This window comes from Aegilops tauschii, chromosome 3 (genome assembly GCF_002575655.3).
Source record: "Aegilops tauschii subsp. strangulata cultivar AL8/78 chromosome 3, Aet v6.0, whole genome shotgun sequence".
Taxonomy (NCBI): Eukaryota; Viridiplantae; Streptophyta; class Magnoliopsida; order Poales; family Poaceae; genus Aegilops; species Aegilops tauschii.
Genome location: NC_053037.3, coordinates 5,063,839 through 5,080,543, shown reverse-complemented (window position 1 = coordinate 5,080,543; position 16,705 = coordinate 5,063,839). Strand labels below are relative to the sequence as shown.

General features: G+C 42.6%; 2 protein-coding genes across 4 annotated transcripts; one reads left to right on the top strand and one right to left on the bottom strand.

Moving 5' to 3' along the window:
* Positions 1-486: 486 nt before the first annotated feature.
* On the bottom strand, positions 487-9,819 carry LOC109756814 (fatty acyl-CoA reductase 1). Of its 2 annotated transcripts, XM_045234520.2 has the most exons (11): positions 9,554-9,819; positions 9,339-9,442; positions 2,759-2,958; positions 2,311-2,411; positions 2,015-2,207; positions 1,743-1,904; positions 1,580-1,661; positions 1,421-1,486; positions 1,214-1,342; positions 974-1,101; positions 487-796 (listed from the first exon to the last, which is right to left on the bottom strand). In XM_045234520.2, the coding sequence occupies exons 1-11, from the start codon at positions 9,642-9,644 to the stop codon at positions 634-636; spliced, it is 1,419 nt and encodes a 472-aa protein (XP_045090455.1). In that variant the 5' UTR covers positions 9,645-9,819; the 3' UTR covers positions 487-633. The 2 variants fall into 2 exon arrangements, with proteins under 2 accessions (XP_045090455.1, XP_020171241.1); XM_020315652.4 differs by having other exon boundaries at positions 1,214-1,486.
* A 3,850-nt stretch (positions 9,820-13,669) lies between these two features.
* Positions 13,670-16,636, top strand: LOC109756813 (wax ester synthase/diacylglycerol acyltransferase 11). 2 transcript variants are annotated; one of them, XM_020315650.4, is made up of 7 exons: positions 13,670-13,990; positions 14,116-14,724; positions 15,410-15,476; positions 15,562-15,635; positions 15,780-15,971; positions 16,096-16,236; positions 16,385-16,636. In XM_020315650.4, exons 1-7 carry the CDS (start codon positions 13,745-13,747, stop codon positions 16,547-16,549), a joined length of 1,494 nt encoding a protein of 497 aa, XP_020171239.1. In that variant the 5' UTR covers positions 13,670-13,744; the 3' UTR covers positions 16,550-16,636. The 2 variants fall into 2 exon arrangements, with proteins under 2 accessions (XP_020171239.1, XP_020171240.1); XM_020315651.4 differs by having other exon boundaries at positions 13,674-13,990; positions 16,099-16,236.
* The last annotated feature ends 69 nt before the right edge of the window (positions 16,637-16,705 follow it).

The following is a 16,705-nucleotide window of genomic DNA, read 5'->3' as shown; positions in this document are numbered from 1 at the left end:
AACTAAAGACAATTTCCAAACTTTAAATAACATGTATTGTACTAGTATGTAGAAATTTGCATAGGTCATGCCCTGCACCTTTGATTTGTCCACGGAAGTTTTGCAAAACTGCTAGAAATTTTACAAGTGAGTATATCTAACAATATTTTTTTCTTCACAAAATGGCATGGCAAGTTTATTAGAGTGGTGTCGAGCTCCATGAATTCCCCCAAACTTAGCTAGTTTTTGGCTCACTTAATTTTTCTCTCGGCAGAGTTTTTACACCACGGCCTCCCATCCGCCTTGCACCAAATGTTTAACATCTTCAACTTAGTGGGCATATGATGCGTGATGATATACTATGCTCTTTTATTTTCTGAGATTAAGGGGATAACTTATTAACCAAATCAAGTAATGTTACAATCTAAAGCATGAACTCTAGAACGTGCTCTGGGAGCTGCCCATATTACGCTCTTTTCTGGCATCTGGCAAACACTACACCATATGTGCAGTAGAATTGCAAACATACTCAGAAGAGTTGCATAACAAATGGAGTACAATACAAATACATAAGTGTTTCATAAAAAGAATAGACAAATAATTGTATTTCCATGGATAGTAGCTGCACTCGAAATTTTTCTATAAAGAAATAACTCAATCACGCGTGTATTTGAGCACACCAGGGATGTGAACATTGTAGAAATAATCGCCCCAGTCAATGTACTTGGGATCAAAATCAAAGTAATAGGCTCCATTGTTATTTTGATTGTCCTTGTTCATCCCCATCCTGAGCTTATCCAAGTTGATGTCATCAAAGCTTCACAAGATTGATAAAATCAAGTCAAAGAATGACATTAGGGTAAAATTATATATTTTGATATGCTATGAGGACACACTAGTATACAATCATACCAAGTAATCACAAAAGCTGAAGGACATATTGATATTCCCCACAAAAAAGGACATATTGATAAGCATTTTAACAATTTCTTACCACCCTTTGAACAACGTGTAGGGTGCATATAATTCGCTCAACTGCATCATGAATCTGAATTTTCTGCTGAGTTCATTGTATCTCCGTGAGAAAACACCGCAAAGTGCAATGTTCACTAGGCGAAGCATCTGCACAATTGATTGTACAAGAAGAAAACCACATAATATTAATCTCATTTGCATCTCATATATCGCTAATAAACATGCTTTAATCTCATATTGATATAGTAATTGAGCTAACCTCGAGGGGAAGCATGTATTTGACGGCCATGTACAGCTTGAACCATATGACAGTGCTGAAGAACCGCATCTTCTTCAGCCGAACACGTTCACCATTCCTTCCCGTGCATGGGGGGTTGTCATTGAAGTACTGAAAGAGAGACTTCCAAAGGATGGAATAAGGTGCCGGGTTCCGCATCGACGATGTTACATGGTAGATGACTTGCACCTGCTGATCCTCTGAGTGTGCTGCCATGGCAACCATCATAGCATTGACCACCATGTCCCCTGGAATCTATATAAACCATGAACTGTAGTTGGTTACTTACTTGGTACCTTCACCAAGTTTCATTCCAAATTTTGGTTGCCAATTCATGAACAAGCTCACCACATCCATTATTAAATCTAGGTCGACTAGGAAGAAGGGCAAGGTCTGCTTGGCGTATCCGATGACCACCGAGTCGATTGTCCTACGGAAGATGAAAATTTTCAGTAATCATACACTAGTGTTGTACATTGTTGTTAAGGATCAATTTTTTTGTTTCAGTCACTTGATTCCTTCCATCCATCCAGGCAATGGCTCTTTGAGGGTGCTGGTTATAATGCTCGGGCGGATGATGACAACCGGAAAGTCTATTGGTAGGTTCCCCATAATCATCTCCCCCATTGCCTTGGTGAAGACATAGGTGTTTGGCCACCCGAAGTGTCGTGCCCTTCGCTCAGTTGTCCATAAGATCAAACATGTTAAAAGAGTATCAAGTTTGTAGTCCCGCCAAGTGGATCAAAGGAGTACACGTAATGTATGTTGATATTTTTGTCTGACCTCTTGAGGCCAAGCTCCTTCATGGTTTTCCTCCCATCCTTTTCCGTGGAACAGCTAGCTTTTAGTTCTAGCATGGTATCCTTGACTAAAATTAACTCGGACTCGATGTCCAGATGTGTGCCCACCCTTAGGGTCTCGCCCATCAAGATCGGCTTCTCTGGTATTATCCCCTCTTGTTCACCAGCTACATACGCTGTTCAAGTCATATTATTATAGGTTAACGAGTTAAAATTCAGAATGTCATGATATACCACCAAAACCAACTTCATAGATTATTTATTCTTATGGCTTCACACCAGTTGAAACATGAAGAAACATCTTGAGTTTAGGACATTTCGCTCCAAATGCGCAGACGTGCTTCACTCCCAAGACATTCACATCGAATGCTACATCATATCTGAAAAGGTAGCATCACATTTTAAACAATTATTTCAATACCATGATTGTTTATGTTTGTTACAATATTGCATACTCCTTCCAATTCACCAATAAGTAATGTTATGGACACTGACATAGTCATCAGGGTATAACTTTGACCACTAATTTCTATGAGTATATGTATAGTAACCAACACGATTATAACATTCAATATTTTTTGTGAAAGAACAATAAATGTCATTTTTTAAGTTTACAAACTAAATACTTAAGATGAAACTATGAAATTTTGGCTCGAGGTATGTATAAATTTTCACTTATTTCTGAATTGAAGGGAGTAGCAATGTGCAACCAGAAAAAACCTCAAACCTTTCAAAGAAATTTGTAGTTGCAGCTCCGTTGACAATGACATCTATGTCCTTGGACAATTCCTCGAGCTGGACATTGTCTAGTCCAAAGTTTTCATAAATGATATCTCCCACCAGAGGACATATCTTTTCTTCAATGAAATTATTAAACTGCACACCATGTTTTTCTTTTAGCACGTGAAAGATCTCCCGACCTATGATCTGAAAAATAGCAAAGGATATTAGTAGTAGATTACTATCAATTACTGTGCCAATGCTCTTGGTCGGGTTCAAATAAAAACGCTTAACTTTCATCCCCATGCATTGTGCCACAAGGGACACTAGGCACTATTGTATAGAGATGTATACCACACAGTTGAAAACCAGGATCATTTAACGTCCATGTGGCCGATCTGGGAGATGTAGCATATAGGCTCCAAATGTGTGCGCAGGTTGTCCTCGACGCAAATGATTGGAATGGAGAAATTGTGCATGGTTTTTACATGAATATGCAAAAGAGCGGTGACATTGTTTCTCATCAAGAACGTTGGAACTTGAGGATGGAGGCAGAGCTCATTTGGAGGTCGTTACTAAAGGTGCCACTGTTGAGGGTAAAGTAGCACCGCTCCTGCCACTTGGACCCCTCGTTGCAGATCAGGGGCGATGTCACTATTGTTGGAAATACGCCTAGAGGCAATAATAAAGTTTTTCTTATTCTATTTCCATGTTCTTAATTAAATTTATATTTTAGTATATATCTGCAATGGTTCTTGAATGTGAGATTCGGAGGAAAACCTATTCGCATGTGTGGAAAGATAAACTCCAATCAGATCCCTAGTTAGGCCTCTTGAGTAACTCATGTAATTTTGATGGTTCTTCCTTCCTATCCATGGGGATTGTTACTGTAACAAGGAGGCCGACAATAATGAGAACATATTGTTAGGGTAAAAATGATGTTGGATAGATCTAACTTACGAAATATTGCGAGATCAGGTCGTCAATATATTATCGATATTTTCATATAAAGTGTTAATGTTTACTCGTTTCCTTAGACCATGGAGAATAAAAGACAGTGCTGGAAAGTTTGATGTCAAAATATTTGAGAGTACAAGGCCATATATTTTTTGGTGCTCAATGCACATTGAAAGTGCGGGTGACAAATTCAGAAGGACATGTAGTGATATAGTTGCGGGGGATGTAAAAGACTATCCATAAAAGGAACGAGACAGCTGCGAATTGGACTCGGAATCACTAAATGCAGCAACGGAATTCCTTGAAGTTTAGACACGTAGTCAACAATAGTGATGACAATGAGTTCAGGTAACTCTTTTATCCAAGGGAACCGTTTATGTCCGGAGCGCCGGCCGAACTGTTGCGCCGGACGAATGCGTGCCTTGCGATCGCTCTCGATCGTGCGTCCCGCAGGGTACGGGGAGCACTCCTCCTTCGTATCTTTTTTTTTCATTATCTTCTTCTCTCCCATGACTCAGAGCAACCACTCCTTTACCTCCATCTCCGCCGCTGCACGCAGCGCACTGCATGACAAGCTTTTTGCTGCTACGGCAAGCCACGGCGGGGGGGGGGGGAGGCCGAGGGTGGAGAAGTCGCGAGGAGGGGGAGCTGCAAGAGGGCCGCACGCGGCGCTGGTGCCCGTCAATGGCGCACAACGGGGTGATGCTGGAACCGTTCATACGAAAGCTTCCACCGTTTGATTCGAAAGCTTCAACTAACAGCATATACAGCTTGAACCGAGACATCATGCAATTGAAAAGCTACAACATTCTTAAGAAAGATGCAATCATTCATAAGAAAGCTACAATGGTTCTGCAAAAGGATTCAATCAGAAGACTGATTTTTGGAGGTGGGGCGTTGTGCAAACCCGAAAAGCTGCAACCGGCTATGAGAAAAGCTTCAACCGACAGTGGAAAAGTTTCAACCATGGACGACGGAAGCCATGGACAACCACAAAAGCTGCAACCGGCTCTGTTGCTTGCTACAATCGGCTTCTTTTTTGCTACAAACAGAGAGATGGCGAGCGTGGTGACCGTGCACGGTGACTTTTTTTTTGCTACAACTGGTTCGTTTTTTTGCTACGATTGGCTTCGTTTTTGCTACAAACAGAGGCTGGTGAGCGTGGTGACCGCGGGCGGCGAGGACGGGCGAACGGCGACAAGGACGGCCGGCGGGGGCAGGGACAGGCGATGAGGACAGCCGGTGGACGGCCATCAGAGAGGGTGTGCAGCGGCGAGATGAGAGCGAGATGCAAGGGAAATCCTCGTACACGCGTGTGAGGAAGACGAAGGCATCGTACGGTTACGCTCCCCCAGATTGGATGGCTGTGGGCTGACCGGCCCAAATTTGGGCTGGCGTGTCGGTGCCTATCACCCGCCTTTATCCAATATGTGAGTTTTTCACTTTCACATAGATCCGGGAAGAGGCTACCAGGGTAGTGTTGTCGGATATGGTGACTTGAAGATCAACGTAAATGGTGTTCAACAACTTCAGGAATTTTAAAACACTAAACAAGAGCGGTGTAGAACTTAATTTTCATGGAAACATTGGCTGATGAATAAAGAAGGGACTACAAGTGAGGTGGAGTCATGTGAAGTCAAGGAAGTAGCAGAAGAGCTCATGATTAAACGTTCAAGTCCAGGGTACATGAATGTTCGAGTGCATGAAGGCTTCAAGATGGCGAGGACATATTCACTATGAGGGAATATGCATTTACAAGTTGTGCTGCAGTAGGACTCGTAAATAGTAGAGGGTCGGGTCTTTGAGACGAACAAGTGTAACCCCGAAATCTTTATCTTTATCTAATAATAAAGTAAATTGGGTTTCTTTCGTCCGTCATGGCATTTTTCAGAAAAGTCCCTTTATTTCAGAGAATTCAACCCGCAGTTCTGTTTTAAGTTAGAATGAATCGTTATTTTTGTATTTTACACAAAAGTCCCTATCTTTTCTTGAAATCAACCCGCCATCCGGATTTAAGTCACACCCGAACTGTTATTTTACATTTTTTGAAAACCCCCTAATGTTTTAGGTAATTCATCCGCGGATCATATTTAAGTCAAACAAATGCTTTTTAAAATCATCCATATCTTTTAAACCGTAACTCTGATTTGAACATGTTATATATGAAATTTGATTAGAAAAATATGTAGAATATGAATATGAGATTATTTTTACCTGTTAAGTATTTTTAATATTATTTTGGAATATATTTGAGTCAAACCAAATGATTTTCTAAATTATATGTATCTTTTAAATCGTAACTTCGATTTTAGCATATTATATATGAAATTTTATTAGAAAAATGTGTGGAATCTAAATATGATGTTAATTTTACCTGTTAAATATTTTTAAAATATTGTTATGGAAGCAAACTTATAATTTATAGCGCAAGATCCATTTTTTTCATACCGGCGGCGATCCATATTGCAAATAAACACCCTACTATAACCATATAGGGAAGAGAAAACATCAATAACTACACATGCATACCTCTGAAAAATGTCGCAGGGGAAAACAACAGATTTCTCATCGCGAGAGTGAGAGAAAGCGAGAGAGAGAGAGAGAGAGAGAGAGAGAGAGAGAGAGAGAGGGAGGAGAGAGGGAGAGAGAGACGCCTTAGGACTAACCATATTCAACACACGTTTTTTATTGTTTTGTGTGAACACCGAGGCCATCGCCGGCGAGGGTGAGAAGGAGGATAAGCGGCAACACAAATATGATGCCTCGCAAAAATAATGGACCTATTGTGGTCTTGAGTGATGGTTGTTGAGTTAAGAGCGTGTGTTATGTTTTCTCTCCCGTTGCAACGCACGGGCTCTTTTGCTAGTATTATATAAAGGCATCGTGGGATAGCCAAGGTAGACTAGCTAGAGGAAGCTGGTAGGCCAGATATGAAGCATGCATGAATGCATTAGGTGCACATGACAGGGGTGAGCATACCGGCCATGTCGAGTGGTTGGAGGCGCTGTTTGATGGCCTAGGAGGGTTTGTCGTTGATTGTACCATACCACTTTTAGTACATGTGGAGGAGCACCCATAACCATGCCCTGGATATTAGGCGTAGATCGCTGAACCACATCAACAAATCTCGGTGATGCGATGCGATGTTAGTCCGTGTATGATAAATTGCGCCTTGAACTGCTAATAGGTGCTAGGTGAGAGCTGTCTGGTGCACGGTGCTGGATGCGAATGAAGGTAGAGTCTATGCAGTGCTAGGAAAGACGTGCGAGAGAGCCTTTGTGTGAAAAGTGTTGCGAGCGTGAGGTGTGGGAACAGTGTGTTAGGGTTTTGGGAGGGATTTTATTGGATTTTTAAGCCCCATTGCTGGAGTAGGGCCTAGAGATGGAGATGGTTCGCTTGAGGTAGTGGTCACTGGTATTTTTCTCTACGTGTGTGTGAGGGATGGCAATGGCCGAGCCCCGACGTCAATGCCTGTGCTCCAGCATTGGGGCTTGAGGTGTGGTCCTCATTCCTGAGTAGTTGGGACATGAAAGCCTGTTGGCCGCCTGGGAGATGGGGCTGTCGATCTACGATCAAGTTGGACGTCAGGGCACCGGTCTAGGAAAGTGTTAGGAGACGGCCTTAGAGCTCTCATAATGGGTAGATCATATTGTCACTTCATTTATTCTTTTCTAAAATCCAATACAAATTTATGGCTAGGACATATTTCTTATTAAATTTTTTCATTTAACGTCCCTTATGATACGATAACATAATATAATGCTAGAACCTTATCTCAAATCCTCAATTGCGGTGTCGCATCATCTTTTTTGCCCAGGTGACAGTGCATGACACTCTTAAGATACTTGTACCGTGAAAGGTCTTAAGGTGTGAGGTCACGGCCTGGTGATGCGTGAGTGTCGTGCCTTCATGCAAGTTACATTTAACTACTCCCTCCATTTACTTATACAAGATCACTATAGAAAATACATTTTGCATCTACGCAAGACCATCAACACTAATCGAGGCAAAAGTTAATAATATTTCCTCATACTAGCAACCTATTTAATACTTGCATGCATGCAATCATAAATAACACTTCACTACCCCTTCCTTGCATGCATGCGGCACATTAATGATCCACTAAACAAAAAGAAAAACTAGTTTACAAAGCAAGGCATCGAATTTTACCTTGATACCTGTAATCCGCGTTTGTCACCTTGTATTTAAAAACAATGAAGGGAGTACATACATTTCACTACCCTAGCCTGTTCAATGTCATTATGCCCGTACCCATTTCCTCTCCTCCACGCACATGCACATTTGTATTGCATATATCTATCTACTCCTTTTGGCCCAGAATATGGTGCGTATTGGATTTTTAAAAGCCAAACTTTGTAAATTTTCACTAAGTTTATAGAAAAAAATGTAGAACTCCAAATCAATACCATTAGATTCATGATGAAGTATATATTTATATGATATATATTGATATTGTAGATATAGATATTGTTTCTATAAACTTGGTCAAAGTTTTTTCAGTTATAACTTTGGTCAATGTTTGTGAAGCTTGACTTTTGTGAAACCAATGCGCACTATATTATGAGACCAAGGGAGGGGAAGTGCATGGATGAACCCGGGTACATATGAACCCACTTCAGAAGACACATTTCTAAATGCTAATTTTTTTGAAAAAGTTTACACGGGTACATCTCCATGTTCTACGTGCGTGCATAAAGTTTCACAAAAAAATAACTTTTTTGTGGCCTATACAAAAAAGACAAAAAATTTGTGTCGTGGAACACTATTTAGAAGCACTGAATTTTTTTTTTGTGGAGACAAAACAAAAAGACATTCTTTCACAAAACTTTGAGCCGCGCACACACATTTTCTTTTGAATGTTTTGACATTTTAAAACATGCTTAAAATGGTTTTTTTTAAGTGGGTGCATATGCCCATGCTTGCAGGGGGTGCCCTCTCACGGAGGGAGTATCTATCTATATATCTATATCTGGATTTCCCTCTTGCATTTCCAGTTCGTGTCCATCAATGCCATCTTCCCACCAACTTTAGCTACCGTAAGAAAGCACGTTACGTGCATCTCTAGCCGACGTTGTCTTTGACATTCAGGAATGCATAGTGAACACACGGTTGAATTAATTGCTTATGCATTCTTTGATGCCTAATGATAAATCACGTACATGTACACACCCTCCTTAACCGATGATTGGTATGAACCTTCCTTTTCAGAACGCGGATAGGGACCGGTTGAATTTCAGCCTTTCTTTTGCTTGCAGGCTCTATTCGAAATAGAACCAGTAGCTCTTGGCCCCCGTCCCAAACAAAAGTTCATTCTAGATGGAGGGTTAAGTGTGCAAACAGCATGACTCTGCTCGGATCGAATGTGATATTTGTGTGCTCACCAGAATTTAGCTTAACCTTGAACTAAATGCCATAGAGTGAACAAAAACTAAACTCAATGCAAACAGGGTCTAAGACGGCCTATAGGCTGGACGAGCATACCTCTATTAATTTTAATAGCTGTGGTTTAAGCGGCGAGTCTTTTTTTGTTGGAAAATAGCGGTGACATGGCTTAATGTGAATTTAGCATTAGACTAAAACTAGAAAAAAAATAGAAAGAAATATTTCACCTCAGTCTGAATTCGAAGCTTCGCGGATTCAGCATCAGGGGCCCGAATCAAGAGGTAGAGCTTCTTCACATCAGGCTGAACCCTCAGTATCTTCTCTACGAGCACTACCCACAGATCATGCAAGAGAAACACCAACATATAAGCCTCTCAGATGATCAGCACACATGCATGGGACATCCTGACCCGAAATGAACTGATCATGTATGAACGCATACCTTTGCCTAGGAAGCCAGTTGAACCAGTGATGAGGATACTCTTGCCCCTGAAATATCCTACAACACTGTCCGCATCCATTTCACCGATCATCCTCGGCTACTTTTGCCTGCCTCGAGAGGAGGTGAGATTGATGTCACTTGCTGAGAGACAACTTTCTTTGCTAGAAAATGGTACTATCTTGTCTGGCCATGCATGTTCTTATAGGGCAGGAAGGAGATGGGTCTCAGTGTTCAAGTGGAACAAGGCAGCACCGGTTACGTGATTGCACTGTCGATCACCTAGCACAGATATTTTAAGAATGAGACATCCATGGAATGGTTGGTTGGTGAAAGTGGGAGAGAAAATAGAAAGTTGATATAGCCACGCCTGGGCAGATTGCTTCTCCCGCTACTCAGCAGTGTCGGCACACGACAAAACAACACACTGGACCTATGACTAAAAAATTATACCATTTGATTTGAATTGGAACAAAATTCGAATGATACAATTTTTCAACATACAACTCGTATTTTATGAGACAGTTTATCGGGGTTTCCAATGGAGATACCAGTGTCATTATGCTCAGCATCACCATCAAATTGGTGCATCATAGGCGATGAGGACTAGTCGGAGGAGAACGATGATGGCAACCCGGGCCTGAAGTATGCAGTCGGCAAAGAGAACTTCAGGCCCGAGTCACCATCATCGTCGTCCTTTGGCTCGACCTCTACCAGTTGGCACGACTTCCCAGCGAATCGGGTACAAGTGACCCTTCGAGCAATTAAGGCTGTCATAGTTACATGATTGCACCGTCGATCACCTAGCACACATATTTTGATCGATAAATCCATGAAATGATTGGTTGGTAAAAAGGGACCCGAAATAGAAAATTGATAGTCAACCAATTGAATTATTCAATTCCACATACAACCACAATTGGGGTAATTGCTTCTTCTCCTACTCAGCAGCGTCGACACATGACGAAACAACGCACTGGACCTATGACTCAAAAATTATACCGTTTGATTTGAATTGATTTTTTTTCAAATGATACGATTTTCTACATGCAACTCGTATTTTATTAGACGATTTATCAGGGATTCTGATGGAGAAACCTATGTCATCATGATCAGCATCATCATCGATTTGGTGTGATAGAGGCAACAAAGACGAGCTGGATGAGGGCGATGATGGCAACAACACCTGCGATGAGGACGATTGATCCATGCGTTTACTATCTACACTCCCAAGTCCTAATCATCCCACACTTCGTTTGTTCAATGGAGAAAGTGATGTCCCACGTCATCCCCCAGCAGGGCGACTCGGGCGGCCGCCATCTCCTTCCGGCCAGTGGCACTCCCTGCTCCATTCCTCCTCCTTGCTGCTACCGGTAGCCGCTGCATGGCAAAGCCCATGCATGGTGGTGGCGGCGGGGCAACTCTGCTGGTCTCCTCTCAGTGGTGGTTGCTGGCACACCGACGAAGATAGGGCTCCGGGGCGGCGACCCCTATTCAAGACGATGGCGGCTACGACGGCCGCTTAGGCGTCGTTGTGGCTGGGCTTGCAGGCTACACGCGGTGCCTCTGTAGTGTCAGCGGTGGGGCTGAGAGTCATCGATCTAGCCAGGAGTGGTTGGTACTCGTCTCCTGCCATGGTTGGCGTCTCGCCAATTTTGGGACTCCACGTTGTGGGTGGCACGATGCGGCATCGCTGACCTTTGTCTGCAAGTCTGGATCGAGATGAGGGCGGCGTGGGGTCTGCTTGGTTCGGCCTAATAATGGTGGTTTGGCCCTAGCACTCTTCTTCCGCCAAGTTGTCTTTCTGCCGGATGTCGACCTCTTGGATCTGGCCGCTGCCGAGTTCCGATCTTCCCGTCGGAGATCTATATATATTGGCGTATGTCGCCCTGGATATCTAGATCGAAAAGGCTCCGGTTGCGCGCGCTCGTAATATCAGCTAGCACGGCCTCAAGAGGGCGCGACCCGAAGCTTCGATTTCTTACCGGGTGTCATGGGACATGTCTAAGTCAAGAATCCCAAGGCATTGATAGAAGTAGATAAAATCATGGTGGCTGCGATTGGAAGTTTTGAAGCTTTGGTGGAAGGGTGTATTGGATGCGATGAAGTCTGTGTGCCATGTGTTTGGTGACTCGCAACAGCGGCGTGGGCAAGCGGGGGCGGCAGCACTGGAGGGTTGTATTTTTGGTGGTGCTCCTCGAGTACTGACGCTCGATTCCCATGGTGAAAATCTAAGGTCTAACCTTTATTGGTTGTACCTGGCAATGACTTTTTGAATACACTGTTTTTGGGTGAACTCGGACTTTCTCCAGGGTGAAAACTCATGATCTTTGATCGGGCAATGACAATGCTTGTGCATTGTTTCCTTATTGGAGGCATTGCTTTTGGAGAACCTCTTTTGTATTTTGGGTGTTGTCTTCATGATGGTTAGAGTGCTACTGATGCTAGTGATTGATCATCGTGGGGGGCCTTTTTTCTTCTGTTCTTTTTTTTTTGGTTGTATGTATCCTCGATGTCTTTGGACATCATGTTGATACAGAGGCCGGATGTAATTGATATCTTCACGATATTAATATATTCCTTTTTTCAAAAAAAAAATCATGCTCAACATCACGATCAATTTGTTGAGCATCATAGGCAATGAGGACGAGACGTAGGAGGACGACGACGGCAAATCAGACCTGAAGTGTGCACTCGGCAAAGAGAACTTCAGGCCCGAGACACCATCGTCGTCCTCCTCGGGCTCGACCTCTACCCGGTGGTGGCGCGACCTCTCAGCTAATCAGGTACACGTAATCCTCTGAGCAATTAAGGTCGTCAGATTTAAATGATTGCACCATTGATCACCTTGCACACATATTTTAAGATTGATAAATCCATGGAACGGCTGGTTGGTAAAAAGGGGAGTGGAAATAGAAAACTGATAGCCAACCAATTGAATTATTCAATTCCACGTACAACCACAATTGGGGAGATTGCTTCTCCTTGTGCTTAGCAGCATCGGCACACGACGAAACAACACACTAAAAAATTATACGTTTGATTCTAATTGCATTTTTTTTCTGTATGATACGGTTTTCCTACATGCAACTTGTATTTTGTTAGACAATTTATCGGTGTTTCCAATAGAGAAACCTATGTCATCATGCCCAACATCACCATTGATTTGGTGTGCATCACAGGAATCCAGGACGAGCCGGAGGACGACGACGATGGCTACTACACCTGCAATGAGGACAGCGGATCCATGGGCTTACTATCTGCACTCCCAAGTTGCAATCATCCTCCACTTCCTCTACCCGGTGGCACGACCTCTCAGCAAGTCGGATACTAGGTGACCCTCTGAACAATTAAGGTCGGCACAGTTACATGATTGCACCGTCGATAACCTAGCACATATATTTTAATCATGATATATCCATAGAACGTCTGGTTGGTCAAAAGGGGGAGTTGATGGCCAACCAATTGAATTATTCAAACCCACATAAAGCAGCAATTGGGGAGATTGCTTCTCCTGCTGCTCAGCAGCGTGAGCACATGATAAAGCAGCACACTGGACCTACAGCTCAAAAACTATACTGTTTGATTCGAATTGGAAAAAAATATTGAATAATACAACTTTTCTACATACAACTCATATTTAACTAGACAATTTATTGCACTGTCGAATCACCTAGCACACATAACTTATGGTTGATACATCCATGAAATGAGTGGTTGGTAAAAAGGGGAGCAGAAGTAGAAATTTCATACCAAACCAATTTCAACATACAACTACAATTGTCCACCAACTTCTGACCTCTAACTGGTGGCGTGACCTCACAGGGAATTGGATACTAGATCGCCCTGAGAGCAATTAAGGTCGGCAGAGTTACATGATTGGAGCCTCGATCACCTACTACACCTTTTAAGATTGATACATCCATTGGATGACTAGTTGGTAAAAAGGGAGCGGCGATAGGAAATTGATAGCCAACCAATTGAATTATCCAATTCCACACACGCAATCTAATGACAAGGAATTAGAGTGCGACGGCTTTGCTATCCGATCCCTAGTGATGTCTTTTTTTCTTTCTTTTTTTCTCTTTCAACTCAACAATTATTGTACCATAACAGGAACCTTCCTTCCCAACACAATATATAGCACACCTGTGGAGCCAAGAGCCATAGTAATTAACAATCGACCGGACAGTAATGCAAGTAGCAATGAGCGCAGCCACTCACTCAAGCCGTCCGCTCTCTGTCCGTGTGTCACGGGAGAAGGAATGTGCCGACAATTCCATAGTAGAGCCCATGAGCCCTACCGGAAGAGTCATGGAGGAGTTGGGTGTGTGCATCGTCGTCGTCATAGGGCTTGGCACGCCGGTGAACCTGCCGGTCTTCCGTGCCGGCATCGAAACAGAACTGCTTACTCGTTTCCCACGCTTCCGCAGTATTCAAGTAATTCTATAAACTTTATTTGTTCCATTCCCTCCATCCCAAAATAAGTGTCGTGGCTTTAGTTCAAATTACAACAACTTGGGTAATCTCTTGAGGATTTAACATATACACATGCATGTGTACAGGTAATGGACGAGTCCACCAACAATAGCAAGCCGCGATGGGTGCAAACTCCGGTGAACATGGACGACCACATCGTCGTTCCCAGGCTGGATCCTGAGGCCGACCCAGAAAAGGCCGTGGAGGACTACGTGGCGTCGCTGTCCCTGCTCCCGATGGACAGGCGCCGCCCGCTCTGGGAGTTCCACTTCCTCGACTTTCCATCCTCCGAGGCAGCCTCCACGGTGGTGCTCCGCCTGCACCACTCCATTGGCGACGGCACCTCCATCACGACGCTCCTCATGGCGTCGTCCCGCAGCACGGCCGACCCGGCGAGGGTGCCAGCTATGCCTCCACCACCCAAGCGCACGGGCGCCATCTACCAGCGAGAACCACGGCCTAGGCTGTCTTCAGGTGATTACCTCGCACTGCTCGCGTGGTTTTGGTCGTATGTAGTGCTGGCCTGGCACACACTGGTGGATGTAACTATGATCGTTGCAACGATACTGTTCTTGAGTGATCCACGCACGCTCTTCACGCGTGCGGATGGCGTCGAGCCTCGCACCCGCAAGCGTTTCGTGCACCGGACCCTTAGCTTTGACGATGTCAAGCTCGTCAAGACTGCCATGAACTGCGTACGTACGTAAAGCTGCTCAATCTTATTATGAATTTTTATATATAGTACTAATTGAAATCACCTGCACATGATCTACATGTTATGTTGGCACTTATATATCTGGAAACCCTATTGACAAAAGGTGAAAATTAGATTTTAAAATGATTATATACAACATATGACAAGTAATAAAACGGAATTTTTTTTAACAGAAGTGTGTAGGTAAAGTATAGGATTTGCAAACCAAAATAAAAGTATTTTATATATGTCATGTGCAATGCTGTCATGAACTGTGAACGTGAAGTCGTTTAATATTTATATGTAGTATTTGCATATATTACTATATAAAACATCTGCAAAAAGTCTACATGATAAGTTGGCAGTTTTCTAGATAACCTTTTGACGAAAACTGAAAAAAAAATATAACTGGACATTATAACATGGTAAATAGAAAAAAAAATAGTTTTACATTTTAAAGTCTCAAAACAGTTTAGAAAAGAAACTTATAATATTGGAATTGCAACCATTTTTCTTCTCCAGAAATATGTTACCCGCATAATGCATTGGTTTCATGACTGGTTATTGGATAGCATGGCCATGGCTCTAATTAAGCCGGATGTAAATATGTCTCGCTTGATGGATGATGCTTCTTGGTTTGACTCATATATCGGACAATTTTGTCTCTATCTCTTTTCGTTTCACAGACTATTAATGACGTGCTAGCCGGTGTGACTGCAGCAGCTCTTTCACAATATTACTTTAAGAACTCCGGTAAGTGGTATATAGATAATAACAACTTGTGTTTGTTCTATAGGCATGCAAATTTTACACATTGCTTTCTTATATTCAATATTAGGTGACACTAACACGAAGAGAATCTGTTTGCGATCACTCGTCCTAGTCGACGCAAGGCCAGTCTCCACCCGACAAGTAAGAACTTCATTTTTTTCTCTTACTACATAAGTACTAAATGCTAATTACGTGCACATAAACATAGTAGTATGCTCTTCGTCACAGTTTTGTATAATTTAGTACTAAAAAGCACAATAATTTTCTTCTTGCCACTATGAACAGACATATGTTACCAGAGTAGAGACAGGCAATCGACTTAGCAGCCTCATCTGTCCATTTAATATAGCCTTGCAAGATGATCCCCTTGAGTACGTTCGTGAGGCAAAAAGATTTATGCATAGGAAAAAGAGCTCTCTAGAAGTGCTGTTCACACGAGTGGTCGGTGAATTTTTGGTGAAAAACTTTGGTGTCAAGGTATATTTCCTGCTCCTTTTGTACTTTATATGCTCTTCCCAGTATAACATTGCACAAACTTGGACCAAACATTATGTCTATTGTATTCATCTTTCTGATTATTGCAACGACCCTTTAATGGAAGAAGGCAGGAGCTTTTATCTTCCGCCGTTTTGTCGAACGAACAACCATCATATTTTCAAATGCCCTTGGACCAGTTGAACATATGGCGTTATGTGGGCACCCAGTTGCCTTCATGGCACCTAGTATCTACGGTCCACCACAAGTAAGTCATCCATGTTGAACATCCAAAACATATGCATTCTTAGGTTGCTTCGGGACTAAAACATCCATCATCATGTGTCTAAGAGAAAACTAGCTTTTGCATTTATTAATTTTACTCCATTTTGCATCTAATTGTATGGTCTATGCAGGCTTTGACCGTGCACTACCATAATTACGGTAGTGATATCAAGGTAGTTCTGGCAGTTGATGACGCACAATTTCCAGATTGTCACCAGCTTTTGGATGGTTTTGCCGAGGCCACTAGAATCATTAAGAATGCAGCAGCCCTCAAGACGTTGACAACATCAATCTAGAATGGCAAGATTGAGTAACGACAATTGTATTGGTGCACACATACCCAATTAATAAATAAAAATTACATATAAAACTTTGTGTCATGCTAGTATGTTGTGCGTATTTTAATTGTGTGCATTTCTTATGTACACTTTAATATATTATGTTTATGCCAA